General features: G+C 47.0%; 1 protein-coding gene across 2 annotated transcripts in view; it reads right to left on the reverse strand.

Moving 5' to 3' along the window:
* Window positions 1–21,163, reverse strand: part of LOC143986591 (cyclic nucleotide-binding domain-containing protein 2-like) — a 564,608-nt gene that overhangs the window by 398,071 nt on the left and 145,374 nt on the right. For both annotated transcript variants that reach the window (XM_077485000.1, XM_077484999.1), the window contains exons 4-6: window positions 12,606–12,717; window positions 11,342–11,416; window positions 6,189–6,280 (exon numbers count right to left, since the gene is read on the reverse strand). In XM_077485000.1, the coding sequence (XP_077341126.1) occupies window positions 6,189–6,280; window positions 11,342–11,416; window positions 12,606–12,717 (279 nt within the window). The remainder of the gene's footprint in view (window positions 1–6,188; window positions 6,281–11,341; window positions 11,417–12,605; window positions 12,718–21,163) is intronic.

Below are 21,163 nucleotides of genomic sequence, written 5' to 3' on the forward strand. Positions count from 1 at the left end.
TCGAAAAAAATATATATATTTTTTACTTTACTTTTAGCTATAACATATATCCAATAAAAAAATTTAAAATCAAATTTCTTCATACATTTTTGCAACAATTTTGAAGAAAAAAAAGCAACATTTTTTACTTTTTGCTATAATAAATATCTCCCAAAAAAATGGAAAAAAAATAATTTCTTCATCTTTTTTGGGAACCAGTGACCTTATTACAGTAATGAGTGCTAAAAGTATGCACTGTTATTGTACTAATGGCACTGGCAGGGAAGGGGTTAACATCAGGGGCGATTAAGGGGTTAAATGTGTTTCTGGGGTTTGTTTACTAACTGTCTGGGGATACTGTGACTGGGAAAACACACAGATCCGTCTTCCTGCACAGCAGAAAGGCGGGATTCTGTGTGATCTCCCCTGTCAGAATGGAGATTTGCCTTGTTTACACAGGCAGATCCCCGTTCTGTCACTGCGCTGGCCAGTGGGCGAGTGCACACCTCCGGCGGTGTGCGAGCATGCCCACAGATCGCCGACATACAATGACGGCGATTGGCGGGATCGAGCCACATTGCCACAGTACAACCGCTGGTCCTTAAGCAGTTAATATACCTGGCTGTTCTGTGTGTGGGCTGTGTCCTTTTTAGAGCTGTGTGAACAGAAATACAAATGCTTTGTTAAGTAAAACTGCTCCTTGGAGTTCAGTTTGAAACTGTCTGCATTCAGCAGGTTACCATGCCCTTAAGCCAAGTCTGGGCTAGATAATCCTTGATGTCCTCCAGCCAAGAAATGAGGTTGGCTTTATCTGACTTGCTGTAGCATCTAGCGCTCACTGTGAGAAGCTCACAGTGTGCAGCAAAATCAGAGTAAGCCATTTCAGTACACGAGACAAGCCCGTAAAACTGTGGAAGACTGAAGGTAAGGCTGAAGAGCAATTAAAATTGGATGGAAGCGGCTGGCCAGAGTTCAACTTGCTGAAATTAAAGTACAGTGGTACCCAGGGCTATCTTTAACCACTTGCTTACTGGGCACTTAAACCCCCCTCAGTCCCAGACCAATTTTCAGCTTTCAGCGCTGATGCACTTTGAGTGACAATTGCGCGGGCATACAACACTGTACCCAAATGAAATTTTTATCATTTTTTTCCCACAAATAGAGCTTTCTTTTGGTGGTATTTAGTTACAGCTGGGAGTTTTATTTTTTGCTAAACAAACAAAAAAAGATGCAAAAAAATAAAAAAAATAAATCATGTTTTAATAGTTTGTTATAAAATTTTGCAAACGGGTCATTTTTCTCCTTCATTGAAGTGCGCTGATTAGGCGGCACTGATAGGCTGCATTGGTGGGCACTGATGGGCTGCATTGGTGGGCACTGATGGGCTGCATTGGTGGGCACTGATGGGCTGCACTGGTGGGCACTGATAGGCATAGTTAAGGCGGCACTAATAGGCACAGATAAGGCGGCACCGATGGGCACAGATAAGGCGGCACTGATGGGCAAAGATGGGCACAGATAAGATGGCACGGATGGGTGGCACGGATAAGTGGCACGGATGGGTGGCACGGATGGGCACTGATAGGTACCACAGATAGATGGGACTGATGGGCACTGATAGGTGGCACTGATAGGTGGCTCTGATAGGTGGCACTGCTGGGCACTGATGGGCGGCACTGCTGGGCACTGATGGGCGGCACTGCTGGGCACTGATGGGCGGCACTGGGGTGCAGCACCTTTGAGGCAGATTGGGTGGCACTGTGGGTGGCACTGTGGGGTGGCACTGTGGGTGGCACTGTGGGTGGCACTGTGGGCACTATGGGCACTGACAGGGGGCACTGACGGGGGGCACTTACTTTTTCTTTTATTTTACTTCAGGATGGCACTGCGGGAGGCAGGTGGGCACAGGCAGGTGGCAGGTGGTCCCTTGTATTGATGGCCGTGATCGGGACTGATGTCCCGATCACGGCCGCCGGTGATCGGCTTTTTTTTTCTCTCCTCGCGCTGTCAGCGCGAGGAGGAATAATAGCCGATTACCGGCTCCGTTCTATCACATGATCAGCTGTCATTGGCTGACAGCTGATCACGTGATAAGGGGTCGGGATCGACCCCTTACACGGATCGGTGATCAGGCGAGTCTCACGGACTCGCCGATCACAGAGCGCGCCGCGCGCGCCCCTCAGGGGGCACGCAGGCCGCTCGTAACCAGGACGACGTCAATAGACGTAGTCCTGGAAATGTAGGTCCGCGCTAATGCCGTCATTTGGCAATAGCGCGGATCTGAAGTGGTTAAGGCAGGGCAAAAGGGGCAGCTGCCATGGGCCCTGTTATTGTTGTGGGGTCCAAAGCAGCTGTCTCATACTTGCCAACTATCCAGGTTTAAATTCCCTTGTCTCTTGAACTTTTAGTCCTGTGCTGTGTCCAGATATCTCAGTGTGAAGTGCTGGTACTAATGCTGCCCAGCTCTGCCCTACTGTGGCATACAGATGACTCAACTGCAGACCCTGTATTTACATGTAAATAACCGGCATTCATATGTATGTAGCGCCGGCTCCTGATGAGCATGCGCTATATGTTTTGAAAATTAATATTCCTAAAACCACAGTTGAGTTTTAGAGCTAATTTTGCTAAATTATGGTTTCAGTACCAGTCTACCGTAGCTTGAGAGTTATCCTTGGCTGCAGGTGTCGCTGTCACCGCCAGCAAGTAGTAGAACGCAGTCTAGTTGGGTGTATTGAGTGCCATCCTTTTCTCGGAACCAGCCCAGTGGGAGTGTTCTCCTGCTGTGCATTCTGGGAGATGGTATTTAAAGGTACTGGGATCACATGCTTCGGAGTTCCAGTCCAGAAGATATTTTCTGTATGTTTGGTCCTGGTCCTCCTAACCAGCCCCCATGGACCACCTGGCATCGGGTGCGGATCCATGCAATTCTGAGCCTCGGGGCTGGATAGCCCGAGGCGAAGCAACTCCAAGGACAGGCCTGAATGGATTTGAGGCCCTAATGATCCAGGGGTGGTCCAGTGCCATCTCATCTGAGGAGAGGCCCAGCAACTGGAGAAGCATCCAGGGGAGGACTCTTCGGGAGAAGGCCATGTGCAAGGCTGGCTTCTCTGAAGGAGCCTGGAGGCTCAGTTGAAGGACACTTTGTGGATCTATATTCCTACGGTATCACCGGACCGGCCAAGAGATACTGGTACCATATGATAGTTCTCTAAATTTATCTATGTCCCTCAGTTACATCCAAGTCTGTGGCAGAGACTTTGTTTCTCAAGTGTTCTACATCTAAGGCCGCGTACACACGGGCGGATTGTCTGCTCAACTAAGTTCGTCAGACAATCCGACAGACAGTCCGTCCAAACTTTTGAATGAACGGACTTGCCCACACACGGCACTTTTTGAGCGGACTAATACAGCGGACTAAGTCCGCCATACAATCCGCTCAACTTTTGAAATGAACGGACTCGCCAACACACGCGGAGAAAAGTCCGCTCATTTTGAGCGCGTCTCCAGGTAGGCGGGGCCCGCGAAGGAGACGTCGCTGGCCCCGCCGCCTGGAATGGACTTAAAGGGGAACCCCAACGCCGAAAAAAAACGGCGTGGGGGTGCCCCCCAAGTCCACAACAGACCCTTGTTCGAGCACGCTACCCGGCCGGCCAGGAAAGGGGGGCGAGCGAGCGCCCCCCCCCCTCCTGAGCCGTACCAGGCCGCGTGCCCTCAACATGGGGGGGTGCCTTGGGGAAGGGGGGGCCGCGCGGCCCCCCCACCCCAAAGCACCTTGTCCCCATGTTGATGAGGACAAGGGCCTCTTCCCGACAACCCTGGCCGTTGGTTGTCGGGTCTGCGGGCGGGGGGCTTATCGGAATCCGGGAGCCCCCTTTAATAAGGGGGCCCCCGGATACCGGCCCCCCACCCTATGTGAATGAGTATGGGGTACAATGTACCCCTACCCATTCACCTGTAAAATAAAAGTACCAAAAAAAAACACAACACACGAGATAAAATATTTTATTGCACAGCTCCGGGGGTCTTCCGTCTTCGGGGGTCTTCTCGCCGGACTCCTCCGCTATCTTCTTGTAGCTCTTTTGCTAGTGGAGGAGTCCGGCTTTCTTCCTCCCCGCCGCCGGCCTCTTCTCCCGACTTCGGGGGTCTTGTCCCCCTCTTCGGTTCTTCTGCCGGGCCACCGCGCCTTCTTATAGCTCTTTTACAGGCGGTGGCCCGGTCTTCTGTCGCCGCTGTCGCCGCCGCCCGCCGCCGCCTTCCGTTCTTTTTCTTCTTCTTCTTCTCCAGGAGATGTTGCCTCGACGATCTCTCCGGCCGGAATGCCAGGGCCGCGCTGCGCGGCCACTTATATAGTGACAATGGGGCGGTGTCACATGGTATATGTCACATGGGTTGGCGGCGGGCGGCGGCGGGCGACAGCGGCGGCAGAAGACCGGGCCACCGCCTGTAAAAGAGCTATAAGAAGGCGCGGTGGCCCGGCAGAAGAACCGAAGAGAGGGACAAGACCCCCGAAGTCGGGAGAAGAGGCCGGCGGCGGGGAGGAAGAAAGCCGGACTCCTCCGCTAGCAAAAGAGCTACAAGAAGATAGCGGAGGAGTCCGGCGAGAAGACCCCCGAAGACGGAAGACCCCCGGAGCTGTGCAATAAAATATTTTATCTCGTGTGTTGTGTTTTTTTTGGTACTTTTATTTTACAGGTGAATGGGTAGGGGTACATTGTACCCCATACTCATTCACATAGGGTGGGGGGGCGGTATCCGGGGGCCCCCTTATTAAAGGGGGCTCCCGGATTCCGATAAGCCCCCCGCCCGCAGACCCCGACAACCAACGGCCAGGGTTGTCGGGAAGAGGCCCTTGTCCTCATCAACATGGGGACAAGGTGCTTTGGGGTGGGGGGGCCGCGCGGCCCCCCTTCCCCAAGGCACCCCCCATGTTGAGGGCACGCGGCCTGGTACGGCTCAGGAGGGGGGGGCGCTCGCTCGCCCCCCTTTCCTGGCCGGCCGGGTAGCGTGCTCGGACAAGGGTCTGTTGTGGACTTGGGGGGCACCCCCACGCCGATTTTTTTCGGCGTTGGGGTTCCCCTTTAAGTCCATACCAGGCGGCGGGGCCCGCGACGTCTCCGTTGCGTGCTCCGCCTACCTGGATACCCGCTCGAAATGAGCAGACTTTTCTCCGGGCGGGAAAAGTCCGCTCATTTCGAAAGTACAGCGGACTGGCACACACACGGGCGGACTGTCTGCTCAAACCAAGTTTGGACGGACAATCTTACGGAAATTCCGTAAGACTTTGTTCGTCAGACTGTCCGCTGAAAAAGTCCGCTGAAGCCCACACACGAGCGGACTGTCCGCTCAAATGTGTTTCGGCGGACTAAGTTGGGCAGACAGTCCGCCCGTGTGTACGCGACCTAAGTCTGTGGCAGAGACTTTGCTTTACACCCTACCGGCTGCTAGGCCTAGTGAGAGGAGGTCTATCCGGAGGTTGTGAGAATCCAGCTGTGAAACGTTTATTCTCTGGATTTCCTCTATAAGAGACTTTCTATTTTTGCAGTTCCAAAAGTACCTGAACTTTCTTCCTAACCCTCTACCCTTCATTAAGAGACTGTGTTATCTTCTAAATAAATAACCCAAAAGAAGATTCAGTGTCAGTTTCTGCATTTCTTTGGGCCATCTACCATGGGAACCCCTAGACGGAGGCGAGGTCAAGAAGGTAACGGTAAGCCCAGTAAAACCAGCAGCTCCTGCGGGGTCAGTGCTACATGTAAATAGCGGTGCCATTACTAAGTAAATAGCTGCGGCCGGCAGCATTGATATGTAAATAAAGGTGGCATTCATATGTATGCTCCCCTGCAGTGAGGAGATGATGTGCTATAACCTCTAGCAACCAATCCGTGAGCAGTGTAACTGTACAGTAATCTCTAGCAACCAATTGACAAGCAGAAATCATTTGCTGTAACCTCTAACAACTAATCAGTGAGCCGTAATGTGTGCTGTAACCTCTAGCAACCAGTCATTAAGTAGTAATGATATGCTGTAACTGCTGGCAACCAATCGCAATTGCTGCCTGATCTGATACAGTGAACTGATTTTAAGTCTAGCTGCTATTTATTGTATGTCTCAGAGCAGGTGGAGAGTGAAACTGCATGGGGGAGAGGCCCAAGAAAAATTTTGCCCAGGGTCCAATCAATATGAAAGATGGCCCTGGTGGTACTTACCATTCATACCATCCAACCTGGGCTAAGTTCTCCTGCACATGAACAGGATATGCAGCAAAGGAGCTCACGGTCGTCCTCAGGGAGAGCATTGCCTGCAATTAAAGGGATAGTCTCATTCATATGTAAACTTTAGATTGCATTGTCACAATTCATTGACTTTGGAATCAATCCTGATATCATAAAGACTTCAGAGCTCCTCGCTACTTTTCGGCCTGCTCTCATATAACTCCTACTGACAAATAAATTGTTTATGAATGTTAAACTATGTTAGGCTACTGAAATATCATTCAGATGATCGATACAGAACAAAATCATTGTAAATTTAATTTCAGTACAAGCGACTGACAGCTTCGGCACCTGCTTACCAAACATTAATAGCCATTTTTGAAGAGATTTGAGGATTTGTTATGTGGAATGTGGCTTGAAATATTCTGAAATACACAATACACGCCGATGAAAATTCCCCAAACATAATTAGATATTGGTTTGTCTTTTAATGAATTGTCTTACTTTAGAAATTATAGTGAAAAGTTACTTTGAAAAATATCTTAAAAGGTATACACTTTTCTGAAAAATAGAAAGTATATGTAAAATCAATGGCTAAGCTCTTACATAAGCTTTAATGGGTTAATGTGGTCTTTGAATTATTATTTTTTTTTTTTTTTTATTATTATTATGCAACTTTCCTTAAAAATTTTGGGGTAATTTTGCCACAAAAGACCTTGTTCAGGCACTTCTTGTACAGGGTGACAACGCTCTGGTCATGTCTCACAATTGTGCTCTTGCGTTGTCACCCAGCCGCACAGGCTTCCTCTGGACACTACAAGTCATGGTTACCATTCCATAGCTCCCAACTGTCCCTGATTTGGAGGGACTGTCCCTGATTTGGAGCAATGTCCCCCTGTCCTTCTTTCCTCCTCATCTGTCCCTCATTTTGGTCTGATCTATATAGATGTATATAAAATGCACTTTTTATCTTTCAAAAAGTGTTTTCCAGTGCTAAACCTTTCATCTGATTTCAAAATTGCTGCATTTGTAAATTCTAAAAGCCAATATAAAGGAATAGTAGTCATAAAAAAAAGCACTTGTGGGTTTCACCATTCTAGTTTTTTTGTACAATTCTCCTTTAAGAGGGTATGTCCTATGATGCCTGCATACTTTTGCTGATGGTTGTCCCTCATTCCTCATCTCAAAAAGTTGGGAGTTATGCCATTTGCCCCAATTTCCTAGAGATAGTCTTTGTTTTGAGGGATCGGTTTCTGGGTAAAAAGCATCCTTGGAGTTGGAGTACACTGCATCCTTTGTGATGCAGTGTAGAAGTCTGTATTGGAAGGGGGGAGGGGTTGTATGGGGGGGGGGCTGTGAACTGTAACTGTATGGGGGGGGATCTGTAATGAGGGGGATCTGGGGAGAAGAGGTCTGTGCTAAAGGAGTTTTATACTTGGAATACGGGTAAAATGTTGGTTCTATTGGCCTGTGCATTATATATTCCTGACCCCTACATGCTGCGCTATGCACTTTTGACCCCTGTTCTCCATGTGTTACAAACTTCCGACTCCTACACTTCATGCATTATGCACTCCTAAATTCTGCACTCTGTATATTACACACTCCTGCACGCCATGCATTACACACGCCTGCTCCCTGCACTCCATGCATTACACCTTCCTGCTCCCTGCACTCCATGCATTGCACACTACTGCTCCCTGCACTCCATGCATTGCACACTACTGCTCCCTGCACGCCATGCATTACACACTCCTGCCCCCTGCATGCCATGCATTACATACTTGTAGTGCCGGCTTCTGAAGAGCACACGCTATGTGTTTTTTCATTTAACATTCCTGGAACTGCAGCTTGGTTTTGGGTTCAATTACACCAAATTATGGTCTCAGTACCAGTCTAGCTGGATTGCACCGTGTTCTGCTTGGCTACAGGTGGCGCTGTCATCTCTGGCGGGTGTAAGAACGCAGTTCAGCTGGGTGCATTGAGTGCCATTTTCTTGGAACCAGCCCTGTGGGAGTGTCATCTTGCTGTGCATTCTGGGAGAGGGTACTTAAGGTTCTGACATTACGTGCTTCGGGGGGTTCCGGTCCAGAAGTGCTTTCTGTCTGTTTGGTCCTGGTCCTCCTGACCAGCCCCCAGGGCTCTCATGGCCTGGGGTGCAGATCCATCCAATCCCAAGTCTCGGGGCTGGCTAGCCCGAGGCAAAGTAACTGGAAGGAGGATTCGGAGATGGTCCGGTGCCGTCTCATCTGTGGAGAGGCCCAGCAACTGGATAAGCAACCAGGGAAGGACTCTTCGGGAGAAGGCCATGCTGAAGGCTGGCTTCTCAGAAAGAGCCTGGAGGCTTGGTTGAAAGACTCCAAGTGAATCTACACTCGTACGGTATCGCCGGGCCGGCTACAAGATTCTGGTACCGTATGAGAGCTCTCTAAATTGGTTTAAATCCTCCGGTTACTACAAGTGTTCTACAACAAGTCTGTGGCAGAGACTTTACTACAAGTGTTCTACAACAAGTCTGTGGCAGAGACTTTGCTTTATCTGATCACTCTGTCGGCTGCTAGGCTTAGTGAGAGGAGATCTATCCGATAAGAGTGAAGATCCAGTTGTGAATGGCTATTCTCTGGATTGTTAATAGTGAAAGACTACCTGTTTGACTAAGTTCCAAGAGTACTTGAACTTTCTACCTGAAACTCTCTATCCCTCATCGAGAGACTGTGTTGTTTATTTCATTTTTTGCAAATAAAAATCCATTAAGCGGATCTGGTGTCAGTCTCTGCAATTCTTGGGCCATCAATCTCGGGAAACCCCTAGACATACACGAGGTGCAAGAAGGTAACGGTAAGCCCATTAAAATCAGCAGCTCCTTCGGGGGTTAGCACTACATACTCCTGCTGCCAGCACTCCATACATTACACATTCCTGCTCCCTGTACTCTGTGCATTACACACAGGGCTGGTGCAAGGTTTTTTGACACTCTAGGCAAAACCTCATTTTGCAGCTCCCCCTGGCTCCACCTCTGTCTCCACCCCCTTTTCCCTGCCCATGTATACCTCACCTTTTAAATGAAGAGCCCATCAAATGCAGCCCACCAACGCCCATCAAATGCAGCCGCACCAGCGCCTATTAAAACAGCCTCACCAGTGCCCATCAATGCATCCTCACCAGCGCCAAGCAATGCAGCTTCAGCAGCGCCCATCAAATGCAGCCTACCAGTGCCCATCGATGAATGTTTGCTTTCTTCCATTCATTCAAGAGTCAGGACACTGCGCCACCGCTGCACCTCTGACACTATGTGCGAACAGAGCGGTGGCTGTCTGCTGATGCTGAGACTTCGTTGCTTGCTACAGAGAGAAGACAGTAGAAACACCAGTGGCCAGGCATCCTAGGCAGCAGTGTGCCCTAGGCATTTGCCTAGTGGTAGCACCAGCCCTGATTACACACTTCTGCTCCCTGCACTCCATGCATTACACATTCCTGCTCCCTGTCCTCCGTGCATTACACACTCCTGCTCCCTGCACTCCATACATTACACATGAATGAATGAATGAATGATTTGTATAGCGTTACAACTGCAAACTGAATCGCCTCAAGGCACTTGATCCATGCCGTGTTTCCTGTTCCTTAGAAGAGGTGGGTCTTGAGTTTTTTTCTGAAGGCCCGATGGTTTTCTTCCATGCGGATGTTAGTGGGTAGAGCGTTCCATAGCCTTGTAGCGGGATTTGCGGATGAGGAGGAGGTTTCGGTTAGTTGATCGGAGGTTGGTATTTGGTGTGTAGTGTTTTATTTTATCGCATAGGTATTGAGGAGCGTTTCCTTGTGTGCATTTGTGGGTGAGGCAGAAGGTCTTGAAAGTGATCCGATCCTTTACGGTTAGCCAGTGTTATTCCTGATCCCTGTACTCCATACATTACACATTCCTACTCCCTGTACTCCATACATTACACACTCCTGCTCCCTGCACTCTGTGCATTACACATCCTGCTCCCTGCACTCCATACATTACACACTCCTGCTCCCTGCACTCTGTGCATTACATGCTCTGTTACACGCTGTTCTCTGCACCCCATGTCTTACATACTCCTGATCCCTGTACTTTCTGCAGCATTGCAAAACAGCAAAAATAAGTAATGAGCAAATATGTCTGCACATACTACTAATATAACATTTAGGCTACTTTCATACTGAGGCGCTGGGCGCGCTGGTGGTGAAGCGGCGCTATATTTAGCGACGCTTTACCGTCATTTTAGCGGCGCTTTTCTGCCAATAGCGGGGCAGTTTTAACCCCTGCTAGAGGCCGAAAAAGGGTTAAAACCGCCCGCAAAGCGCTACTACAGCAGCGCTTTGCAGGCGGGTTTGGAGCGCTGCCCCATTGTTTTCAATGGGAAGGGGCGCTTTAGGAGCAGTAAATATACCGCTCCAAAGTTGCGGCTTGCAGGACATTTTTCAGCATCCTGCAAGCGCACCGCTCCAGTGTTATAGCCCTCGGGCTTTCACACTGGAGAGACAGCAGCGGCTGTTTGAGGGCACTTTGCAGGCGCTATTTTTAGCACGCTAGCGCCTGCAAAGCACCTCAGTGTGAAAGGGGCCTTAGGATAATTGAATATTTGTATACAAAATGCATACGAATTTCCTGGCCCTATAAGCATTGTTTCCCTATTATCTGTGCGAACAGTCCTAGGTCTACCCTATTTTCTGACACAAGACACCAGGTTCTGTTGATCAACTCTGTCACTTTTGATCTTGTAATAGGCACATATTTTCATAGTTTTATTTGCAGTCTTTAAGTGAGATTTTTTTTTTCCACAGGTACAGTATAATGGAGTGAAACAATTGGCAGAAGCTAAGCAGTCTATGGTAAAGTGTTTTAATCTATGTGATGAATGTAGCAGTTAGGACAGGTCAAGGGGCCTATATATTTTGCAGGCCAAACTTTTAGTATGTCAGTTTTATATAAATTCTTCTTTTCAAAAAAAAAATCCCTTTTAATATGTAATTTTAAATGAAAAGTGGGCCCAGTAGACAGAGCTTGGTTGAGAGCGGTGGGGTGATGTTATACGTGTCTAGATATTTTCATGTGCCATAGAAAAAGACTCTTCTAGAAATGAATGCTCGTGATACCTGTTGCTAATTTAATTTCTGGAACGTACCAACTTTGCTTCTTCTATTGTTCTCTTCTTTGGTGGACTTGAAAGAACTTGTTTGGCTTCAGAACTGAGAATCATCTTCAAACCCCAAAACAATGGAAACACAGTAATGAATGCAATATCATAAAATATTGAACATTATTTTATATTGTCAAAACAGTTAGCAGTAATCAGTTATGCCTTAGGCCAGCCATTAGCAACCGGGGTTCCTCCAAAGGTTGTGGTGGAATAATTTCCTGGCTGCATAGTTCTGGGGCTGGCAGAGCCAGTGTTATAGCATAGTTCTGTCACTCAGCAAAACCAGTGGTGTGGAACCTTTCTATTTATCCCTCATGGAAGTAACACTGACCCAATAAACATTTTTAGCTTTCCATAAGGTGGGGACCTCTTTCCACTTACCACCAATGTAACAGGGCATTTTTCCCACTGACCACCGATGTAAAGGGTGAGGGGTCCTTCTCCTATTGACCACCAGTCTGACCACTAATGTAAAGGGTCCCTTTCCCTCTGGCCACTAATGTAAAGGGGCCCTTCTCTTCTGACAACTAACGTAAAGGGTCCCTTTCCCTCTGACCATCAATGTAAAGGGGCCCTTCTCCTCTGACAACTAATGTGAGGGGCTCTTCTGCACTGACCAACAAAGTAAAGAGTATTCTTTCCACTGGCCACCAATGTAAAGAGCATTCTTTCCACTGGCCACCAATGTAAAGAGCATTCTTTCCACTGGCCACCAATGTAAAGGGCATTCTTTCCACTGGCCACCAATGTAAAGGGCATTCTTTCCACTGGCCACCAATGTAAAGGGCATTCTTTCCACTGGCCACCAATGTAAAGGGCATTCTTTCCACTGGCCACCAATGTAAAGGGCATTCTTTCCACTGGCCACCAATGTAAAGGGCATTCTTTCCACTGGCCACCAATGTAAAGGGCATTCTTTCCACTGGCCACCAATGTAAAGGGCATTATATCCACTACTAACTGATGTAAAGAGCATTCTTTCCATTGACCACCTATGTAAAGGGCATTTTTTCCACTAACCACTGATATGAAGGGCATTTTTTTCTGACCACCAATGAAAAGGGCATTTTTTTCCACTGAGCTCCAATGTAAGCCGGCACTTTGTCTAATGACTGTCAATGTAGAGGTGCCCTCCTCCCCCTTCTTCCCTTGAGTTTGTCTTAAAATGGGTATTTACAACAAGCAAAGTCTAGCCAATGAACAGCATGATGAATTATGACAACTCCACTTCTAGAAATATAAAGCATACCTCCATTTTCGCTTTGAACAAAGATCGATCAAATAGAAGGTTTTCAGTTTCCGTGTCAATGCCGACATATTCACTGAAGGAAATGGGCTCCGTCCTGGAGGCAGCATAGTCTCTTTGTAGAAGAAAGAAGACCCATCAGTCATGGTTATTGAATAAACTGTACAAGTATGTTGGTGAATGAGCAGCACAATCCATGCATCAAACCAGTCATCTCTAGCTGTTGTTCACCAAATCTTCAGATCACTTTGCTTTTCTGTAAATGGATGCTGAGTTTAATCTATCTCATATACTATATATACAGTATATATATCTCATATCTATTAGTATGAATAAAGCATTTGCCGAAATAAGTCTTGGAATGTGTCTTTCTTTAGTCAAGAATGATGGCCATTAGATTTCAGGCTGGAAAGTTAAAAGAGAAGTAAGACCCCTTTCATACTGCTGAGCCCATAGCGTCGGCGGTAAAACGCTTCTATTTTTAGCTGCGTTTTACCGTCAGATTTGCAGCGCATTTTGGGCGCTAGCGGGCCACTTTTACCCCCTGCTAGTGGCCGAGAAAGGGTTAAAACCGCCCGCAATATGCCGCAATAGCGGTGTTTTGGCGGCGGTAATGCAGCGCTGCCCCATTGATTTCAATGGGGATCAGCGGTGGAGGAGCGGTAAACACACCGCTCCTTCACCACTCCAAAGAAGCTACTGGCAGGACTTTTCCTGATGTCCTGCCAGCGCACCGCTCCGGTATGAAAGCCCTCTGGAGTGAATGGTGCAGCGGTTTGAGGGCGGATTGCAGGCGCTATTTCTAAAGCTATAGCCCCTGCAAAACGCCCTCGGTGTGAAAGGGCTCTAAAGGAATTTTCTTTCCCCCAATTATACTTACCTCGGTAGATGCAGCATGGGTTGATGCTGCATCTGTCCCCTGGCAACTCTACACTGAGAACCGAGCGGTCGAACACCTCCGATCACTCGGTTTTCAGAGCTGTGACTGACAGCTCTCTGCTCTGCCCCCTTCCTTGCTCATTGGAACGCTGGAATGTGGAGGGGCAGAGCGGCCGTCTCAGGCTCTCAGCAGCTGGTTAGAGCCAGAGATTTGTGTGCAAAAATAAAAAAACGGTCGGGGGTAGTGGGTAGTTGTTTGCCGCCACCTCCCCCCCCCCCAAAAAAAAAAAAACAATAGCCGCCACTGGCCGTAGACATAGAACTTATTTAACATTTGCTTTTTGCACACAAATCTCTGATCTACAAAAGAAAAAGAATAAAAAACAATTTAAAAACCTACAGAATAGATGAGCTGATGGTGTATCCAATAACAGATGTAGTTGGATATTTTAGGAGATGTAACACTTGTATGGAGCGGATGTGATGCCCACAGACGTGTTAGGATTGAGTGTGGATATTGACTTTGAAACTTTGCAGAGCCAAGGGAGAAATTCTGCAGGCCCAGACAACAAATTATCGGCTTCTTTCCGTTTGTGTCTTACTAAACGTTATCTTGACGTTTTAGGCATTTCTAGCAATTCAACTCGCTAACTTAATCTACACATGTGAAAATATTCCACTGGGACATTAAAAAAAAAAAAAAACCCTATAAATCATTCAATTTCTCTCCCAGCCCCAACCGCGTCTTTAGTTTAAATCCGAATCCTGTCATAAATCCTAAAATGACTCTCATTTACGATGAGCGTGGTAGTTTTGTTTAACTTCAGAAGCACGTTATAATTTTAGATTTTGCCGGTTTTACAGACATTTCATAGAAGAGGGGGAGGAAAAGTGCACCGTTTGGTAAATCCATATGTTTTCACTTTCTAGAATTTAAAGGGTTAGTCCGCCCAAAACTCATATTTTACTTTGTCGGGTGCCAGGGAGTTAAACCGCAGACGGGTTTGTTGTATCTCCCAGGGACTCTGATGGTGGGGCCTCTGCTCTTCAGGGTTAATTCACAAAAGCATGAGGTGTTGCTGATACTATAGATACATTTTGCTTTTTTATTATTAAAAATAGAATTTTTAATTTACAAAAACAAATAATTACAATCAAAACCTTTATTTTTTTTTTGAAATTTTGGATATTAACAGCTTCAGCCCTTCCTGACCAGAGCACTTTTTGCGATTCGGCACTGCGTCGCTTAAACTGATAATTGCGCGGTCGTGCGACGTGGCTCCCAAACAAAATTGACATCCTTTTTTTCTCACAAATAGATCTTTCTTTTGGTGGTATTTGATCACCTCTGCAATTTTTATTTTTTGCACTATAAACAAATAAATAGCGAAAATTTTGAAAAAAAAGCAATATTTTTTGCTATAATAAATAGCCCCAAAAAATCTATATATAAACATTTTTTTCCTCAGTTTAGGCCGATATGTATTATTCTACATATTTCTGGGGGAAAAAAATGCAATAAGCGTATATTAATTGGTTTGTGCAAAATGTATAGCGTCTACAAAATAGGGGATAGTTTTATGGCATTTTTATTATTATTTTTTTATTAGTAATGGCGGCGATCTGCGATTTTTATCGTGACTGCGACATTACGGCAGATACATCAGACACTTTTGACACTATTTTGTGACCATTGTCATTTATACAGCGATCAGTGCTATAAAAACGCACTGATAACTGTGTAAATAACACTGGCAGGGAAGGGGTTAAACACTAGGGAGTGATGAAGGGGTTAAGTGTGTCCTAGGGACAGGGCAGGACTTGGGTTGGTGGGGGCCCCTGGGCTTGAGTCACTTTTAGGCCCTACCTTCTATACATTACCGTATTTATCGGAGTATAACACACGCCGGCGTATAACACGCACCCCAAGTTTAGGAGGGAATTTTAAGGAAAAAAACTTTAAGGAGGGAAGTTTAAGGAAAAAACAATTACATTTAAATGCCCATCAATGCAGCCTCATCAGTGTCCATCTGCAGCCTTGCCCATCCATCTGCAGCCTTGTCCAGTGTCATTGCAGCCTTGTCAGTGTAGCCTTGTCATTTGCAGCCTTGTAATTGCAATCTTGAAGTTTACAAATCTCGGGTCCTCTCGCCGTCCCGAGCGGAGCCGAGAGTAGCCGAGTGTACTTGGCTTGGCTCACAGTCACGCCCGGTCCCTGTGTTATGTCCATCATAGGGCGGGGCTGGGCGTGACTGTGAGCGGAGCAGAGTACACTCGGCTATGTATCTCGGCAGGGCCCCCTATTGGGCGGGGCCCATGGGCTTGAGCCCAGTCAAGCCCAATGGTAAGTCCAGCCCTGCCTAGGGAGGGATTCTAACTGTGGGGGGATGGGCTACCACTGACATGACAGCGATCACTGCTCCCAATGACAGGGAGCAGTGAGCTCTGTCATATCACTAGGCAGAACGGGGAAATGCCTTGTTTACATCTCCCCATTCTTCCGCTCTGTGACGCAATTGCGGACACCCGCGGTCATGGATCACGACGTGGGTGCCCACAATGCCGCATCTTAAAGGGGACGTACCTGTACGCCCTTTTGCCCACCCGTGGCATTCTGCTGATGTATATCGGCGTGCGGCGGTTGGGAAGGGGTTAAGGAAGGGGATTAGAACACCTATCAGGTTTTCATTTCTGTTTGTATTTTTCCTGTTTCTCGCAATACTGTTACCATTATTACCAAAAGGAAAAACATTTTTTTTTGTGGGGGGGGGGGGCTTCCTATGCAGGGCTTTTTTTCTCAGAGAATAGGTACAGGAACTCCTCCCTTCTGAGTCACCCCTTAACTCCGCCCCCTATCCACCTCCAAGCACCGTTCCTTTTAGGGAATACAGAACCAAGTAACATTTTCTGGTGCTAAGTATTTTGTATGGTGGAATTGGTAATGATAACAAGAAAGGCAGTAAGATAGATCTAGCAACAATGGACACCCCAGTGAAAATAGATCCACCCCAGGAACAGTGGACTCCCAACAGCCACCATCAATAGACCCTCCAGCAGCCAGAAACCTTAGACCCCTCTCTCAACAGTACACCCCCCCCCCCCCACAGTAACGATTGGCACCCTGCATAAGATCCATCTCCAGCAGCAATAGATTCCTGCTGAGCAACAAAAGACCTCCCTTGAAACAATAGACCCCCCCTCTGAAAAAATAGATCCCCTTTAGCAACAATAGATTTCCCAGCAGCCAACATCAATAGGCCTTCCAGCAGCCAGCAACAAAAAAAAAACTCCCTCCACAGTAGATCCTTCCCAGCAACAATAGATCTCCCACAAGCAACAGAAGACCTCCACAGCAACAATAGATCCCCTTCCTTAGCAAAAATAGATTCCCTCCAGCAAGATCTCCAAGTAGCCAGCATCAATAGACCCTATAGCACAGCCCAGCACCCCTTGCCGTTACATACAATCAGGTCTGGAGGTGCCAGAACTGCTTTCACCCCGTGTCCCTGCTGAAAAAAAGCTCTGCTCCTATGGGCACACTAACTATGGTGACCAGGAATTCCCTCACTTTGAAAGGATTTTCTCTCACTACCTATTTTTGTCAATGGGAACCGAATATGAAGGGGAATCCCCCCAATTTGCAACTACCTTTTTTACATCCAAGAAGTGTCTAATGCCCAATGACTTTCACCACCTTTGCACCCTCTATGCCTCACAACCCACCACATATTGAAGGATGTCAGCTATCTTTGGCCTTGGAGGTCCTCATTAGACTGGACAAGGCCGGACACCTTGCTACATAGAGTTGTCCTTTAAGGGTCGTAGCAGGAGGTATGTCCTATGCCTACATACTTTTGCTAATAGGTGTCCCTCGTTCCCATCTCAAAAAGTTGGGAGGTATGAGATGCTTGTTATTAAAAAAATAAAAATAAATACCTTTACAATCACTTTAAGATTTCAGTCATTATAATGGCACAGGAAACTGGGCAAGTAGCATACTTACCAAAGAAGATAGACCTGTTTCAGGTTTAACTGCACCACCAATGCCAGTTTCTATTTCAGAGTGAAACAGAAACTGGCACCAGTTCTACTCCTAATTAACAAAGGGATCATGGCAGTTTTTGTATAGAAAACTGCAGCAGACCCCCGCCAGATTGGACCAGGCATATGGGATGTGAATGGTCTGCCAGTAACCTGGACTGAATACATTACATGTGCAGAACCTGCATACTGTATAGGCAGAGAAGGCTCCTTTCTCTGCTTATATGCCTAGCTGTGACAATTGCAAGATTAACAGCTTTTTTCCCCTCTGGCTCTCAGCTGAGCAAGGGGGAGGACAGGGTGGCCAGAGTTAGCCAGAGTAAGCAGCTCTTGCTCTCTATGTCGTGTCTTGCACTCTCTTCATTCATTTCTTAGTTCTCGTTGTTAATTCACAATTTTTGTAAAAAATAGGATGTATGGGAATAATAAGTCTTTCAGGAGCTAAAGAGAATCTTTACATTCCCCAAACATGAAAATATAGTGGTACCTTCATAATCTTCTCCATCAGTTGTTTCAAACACTCTTCTTCTATAAAAGTGTTCATAATACTCCCAGATACCCAACTTGGGTCCCTAGCCCTGTTGCCAAGTGCAAACCTACCAGATTGAAATTTACTGACACGACACCCAAAATTGACTGGCAAAGCCATGTTTTTACTGGCATTTCTAAAAGTTACAAAATGACAGTTGAAAGTGCAAATTTCAGTATGCGCTGGGGAGCCGCCACTAACGGCATGATCGCTGTTAGCAGCGGCACGCTCAGTGCTCCTGCGCGCCGCTGTCTACGGCTCATGCACCATAGACAGCAGTGCCTGTCTTTTGCAAATATGTAAAATATATGTTTATATAAAATGTATTGAACCTACAAGTAAGCCTTAATCTAGGCTTACCTGTAGGTAAAAGTGGTCTGTAAGGGTTTACAGCCACTTTAATGAAGCGCCCATCAAATGCAGCCTCTCCAGTGCCCATCAAACGCAGCCTCTCCATCGCCCATCAAATGCAACCTTACCAGCACCCATCAAATGCAGCCTCACCAGCACCCATCAAATGCAGCCTCTCCAGCACCCATCAAATGCAGCCTCACCAGCACCCATGAAATGCAGCCTCTCCAGCACCCATCCAGTGCAGCCTCTCCAGCGCCCATCAAATGCCACCTCTCCAGTGCCCATCAAACGCAGCCTCTCCATCGCCCATCAAATGCAACCTTACCAGCACCCATCAAATGCAGCCTCACCAGCATCCATCAAATGCAGCCTCTCCAGCACCCATCAAATGCAGCCTCTCCAGCACCCATCAAATGCAGCCTCACCAGCACCCATGAAATGCAGCCTCTCCAGCACCCATCCAGTGCAGCCTCTCCAGCGCCCATCAAATGCCACCTCTCCAGTGCCCATCAAATGCAGCCTACCAGCGCCCATCAATGAATGTATGCTTGCTTCCTATCATTTGGGAGTTGGGACACAGACACAGTCCTCTGCCGCCGCTGCACCTCTGACACTATGCGCGAATGGAGCAGCAACTGCCTGCTGATGCTGAGACTTAGTTGCTTGCTGCAGAGAGCAGCAGAGAGTAGGACCACCAGTGGCCGGGCACCCTAGGCAGCAGTGTGCCCTAGGTGGCTGCCTAGTTTGCCTAGCGGTAGCACCAGCACACTTCCCACAGGTTTGTTCTTGTATGCAGAGAGACTACACATGACTGTAACAAGAAAGGCAGCAGTGCCTAAAAGCGTATACAAAGGAGTTCAGGAGAGGAAAAACAAACGTCAAGTGTGCATGAGGCCTTAATGGTTTACCGTTTTTTATTTTTACTGAAGGCAGAAAATCCCTTTAACACTGTTATAGAAAGACATGACCTTAAAACTCTTATTCTTCATTCCTGGCTGTTAAGGGAATGAAAAATGATGAATTGCATATTAAAAGTAGAAAGATAAAAAATATATTTGACATGCACTGTCTTATTCTTCCAAATATAGGCTCACATGTGTTATACATCTGTGTGTGTGAAGTGCTATGGAAAGGAAGAAATAGGGAAATGTGTACATCAGAAGAGAGACTTGGGATCCAACCTGAGGTCAGCTGAGCCGTTATAAATCGGTGTCTGTTACACTGATTTTCTATAAGCCAGGAACCCTAGGAAAGCAGCGAAATATATTGTTGAACTATATACTGTACATGGTAACTGACTGTTTTACCTGGCAATGAAATAGTAATAATTAAGTTCAGCAAGTCTAGCAATTCAGACAACTCTTGCAGACAGCATGGGCAAATCTTGGACCTTCATTACAGTAAAAGCAAAGTTATATCAGGAACATTACCGCCAGTCTTTTTATTGGAAAATAAAGTACCAAAAGCACAGAGATGCTGTCATCCCTCTGCTAATTCTGCCATCAGCAGGTGCATTGCAATGATTATTAAGCTACAAGCACAGGCTCTTCCTATCCCGTCCCGAGGTATATTGAAATCTGATGTTCCTGTTAAGGCCAATGGTTTAATGCCTAGAATGCAAGAAGACTGCGTTCCCAGCATTCATCTCGGGGCACATACTGCCTTAAACCTTAGTACCGTGCACCATCCATCCCCATCCAGCCGCAGCAAGTGTTAGCCTTTTATAGACTTTTACAGGATGCCAGCAGCAGGGCTGGATGTAAGACTGCCACCCCATAAAAACCTGAACACATAATTAGACAGGTTCTGTGGCTGATTAAGGTGGTAATGAACTTCCTTCCTGCCCAGGCCATTTTTCAGCTTTCAGTGCTGTCTCACTTTGAATGACAATTGCGCGGTCGTGCTGCACTGTACCCAAACAAATGTTTTTATAATTTTCTTTATACAAATAGAGCTTTCTTTTGGTGGTATTTAATCACTTTTTCCCCAAAAAAAGACCAAAAGTTTTGAAAAAAAATGTTTTTTACTTTTTTTCTGTCAGTAAATTTTGTAACTAAGTAATTTTTTGCCTTCACTGATGTGCGCTGATGAGGCGGCACTGATAGGCTGAACTGGTGAGCATTGATGAGGTGCCACTTATGGGCACTTATTAGGTGGCACTGATGAGGAGGTACTAATATGCTGCACTTAAGGGCACTGATAGGTGGCACTGTAATGTGGCACTGATGAGCACTGATAGGTGTCACTGATGAGCACTGTTAGGTGGCACTGATAGGCACTAATAGGCGGCACTGGTGGGCACTGATCGGCGACATGGATAATAGACGGTACTTATGGGCACTGATGAGCATTGATGGGTGACACTGATGGGCGACACTGATGGGCATTACTGATGGGCATTGATTGATAGCAGTGATAGGCATTGATGGGCAGCACTGATAGGCGGCACTGATTGCCAGCACTGACTGGCATTGCTAATGGACACTGATTGGTGTCACTTGTGGGCAGTGGTGGGCACTGATTGCTGCCACTGGTGGGTACTGATAGCTGGCATTGGTGGGCACTGATTTGTGACAATATATTGCAATATTGTGATTACATTCCTAGATGTCCCCCTGCGTGGAGATGCCGCTGATCAGCTCTCCTCACCATACACTCTGTCAGTGTGAGGCGAGGACAGCCGATTACCGGCACTTCCTTATTTACATATGACTGGCTGTGATTGGACACAGCCGATCACATGGTTAAAGAGCTGCGG

The sequence above is a fragment of the Lithobates pipiens genome, unplaced genomic scaffold (assembly GCF_037356315.1).
Source record: "Lithobates pipiens isolate NorthernLeopardFrog02 unplaced genomic scaffold, aLitPip1_a1.2 Scaffold_17, whole genome shotgun sequence".
Lineage (NCBI taxonomy): Eukaryota > Metazoa > Chordata > Amphibia > Anura > Ranidae > Lithobates > Lithobates pipiens.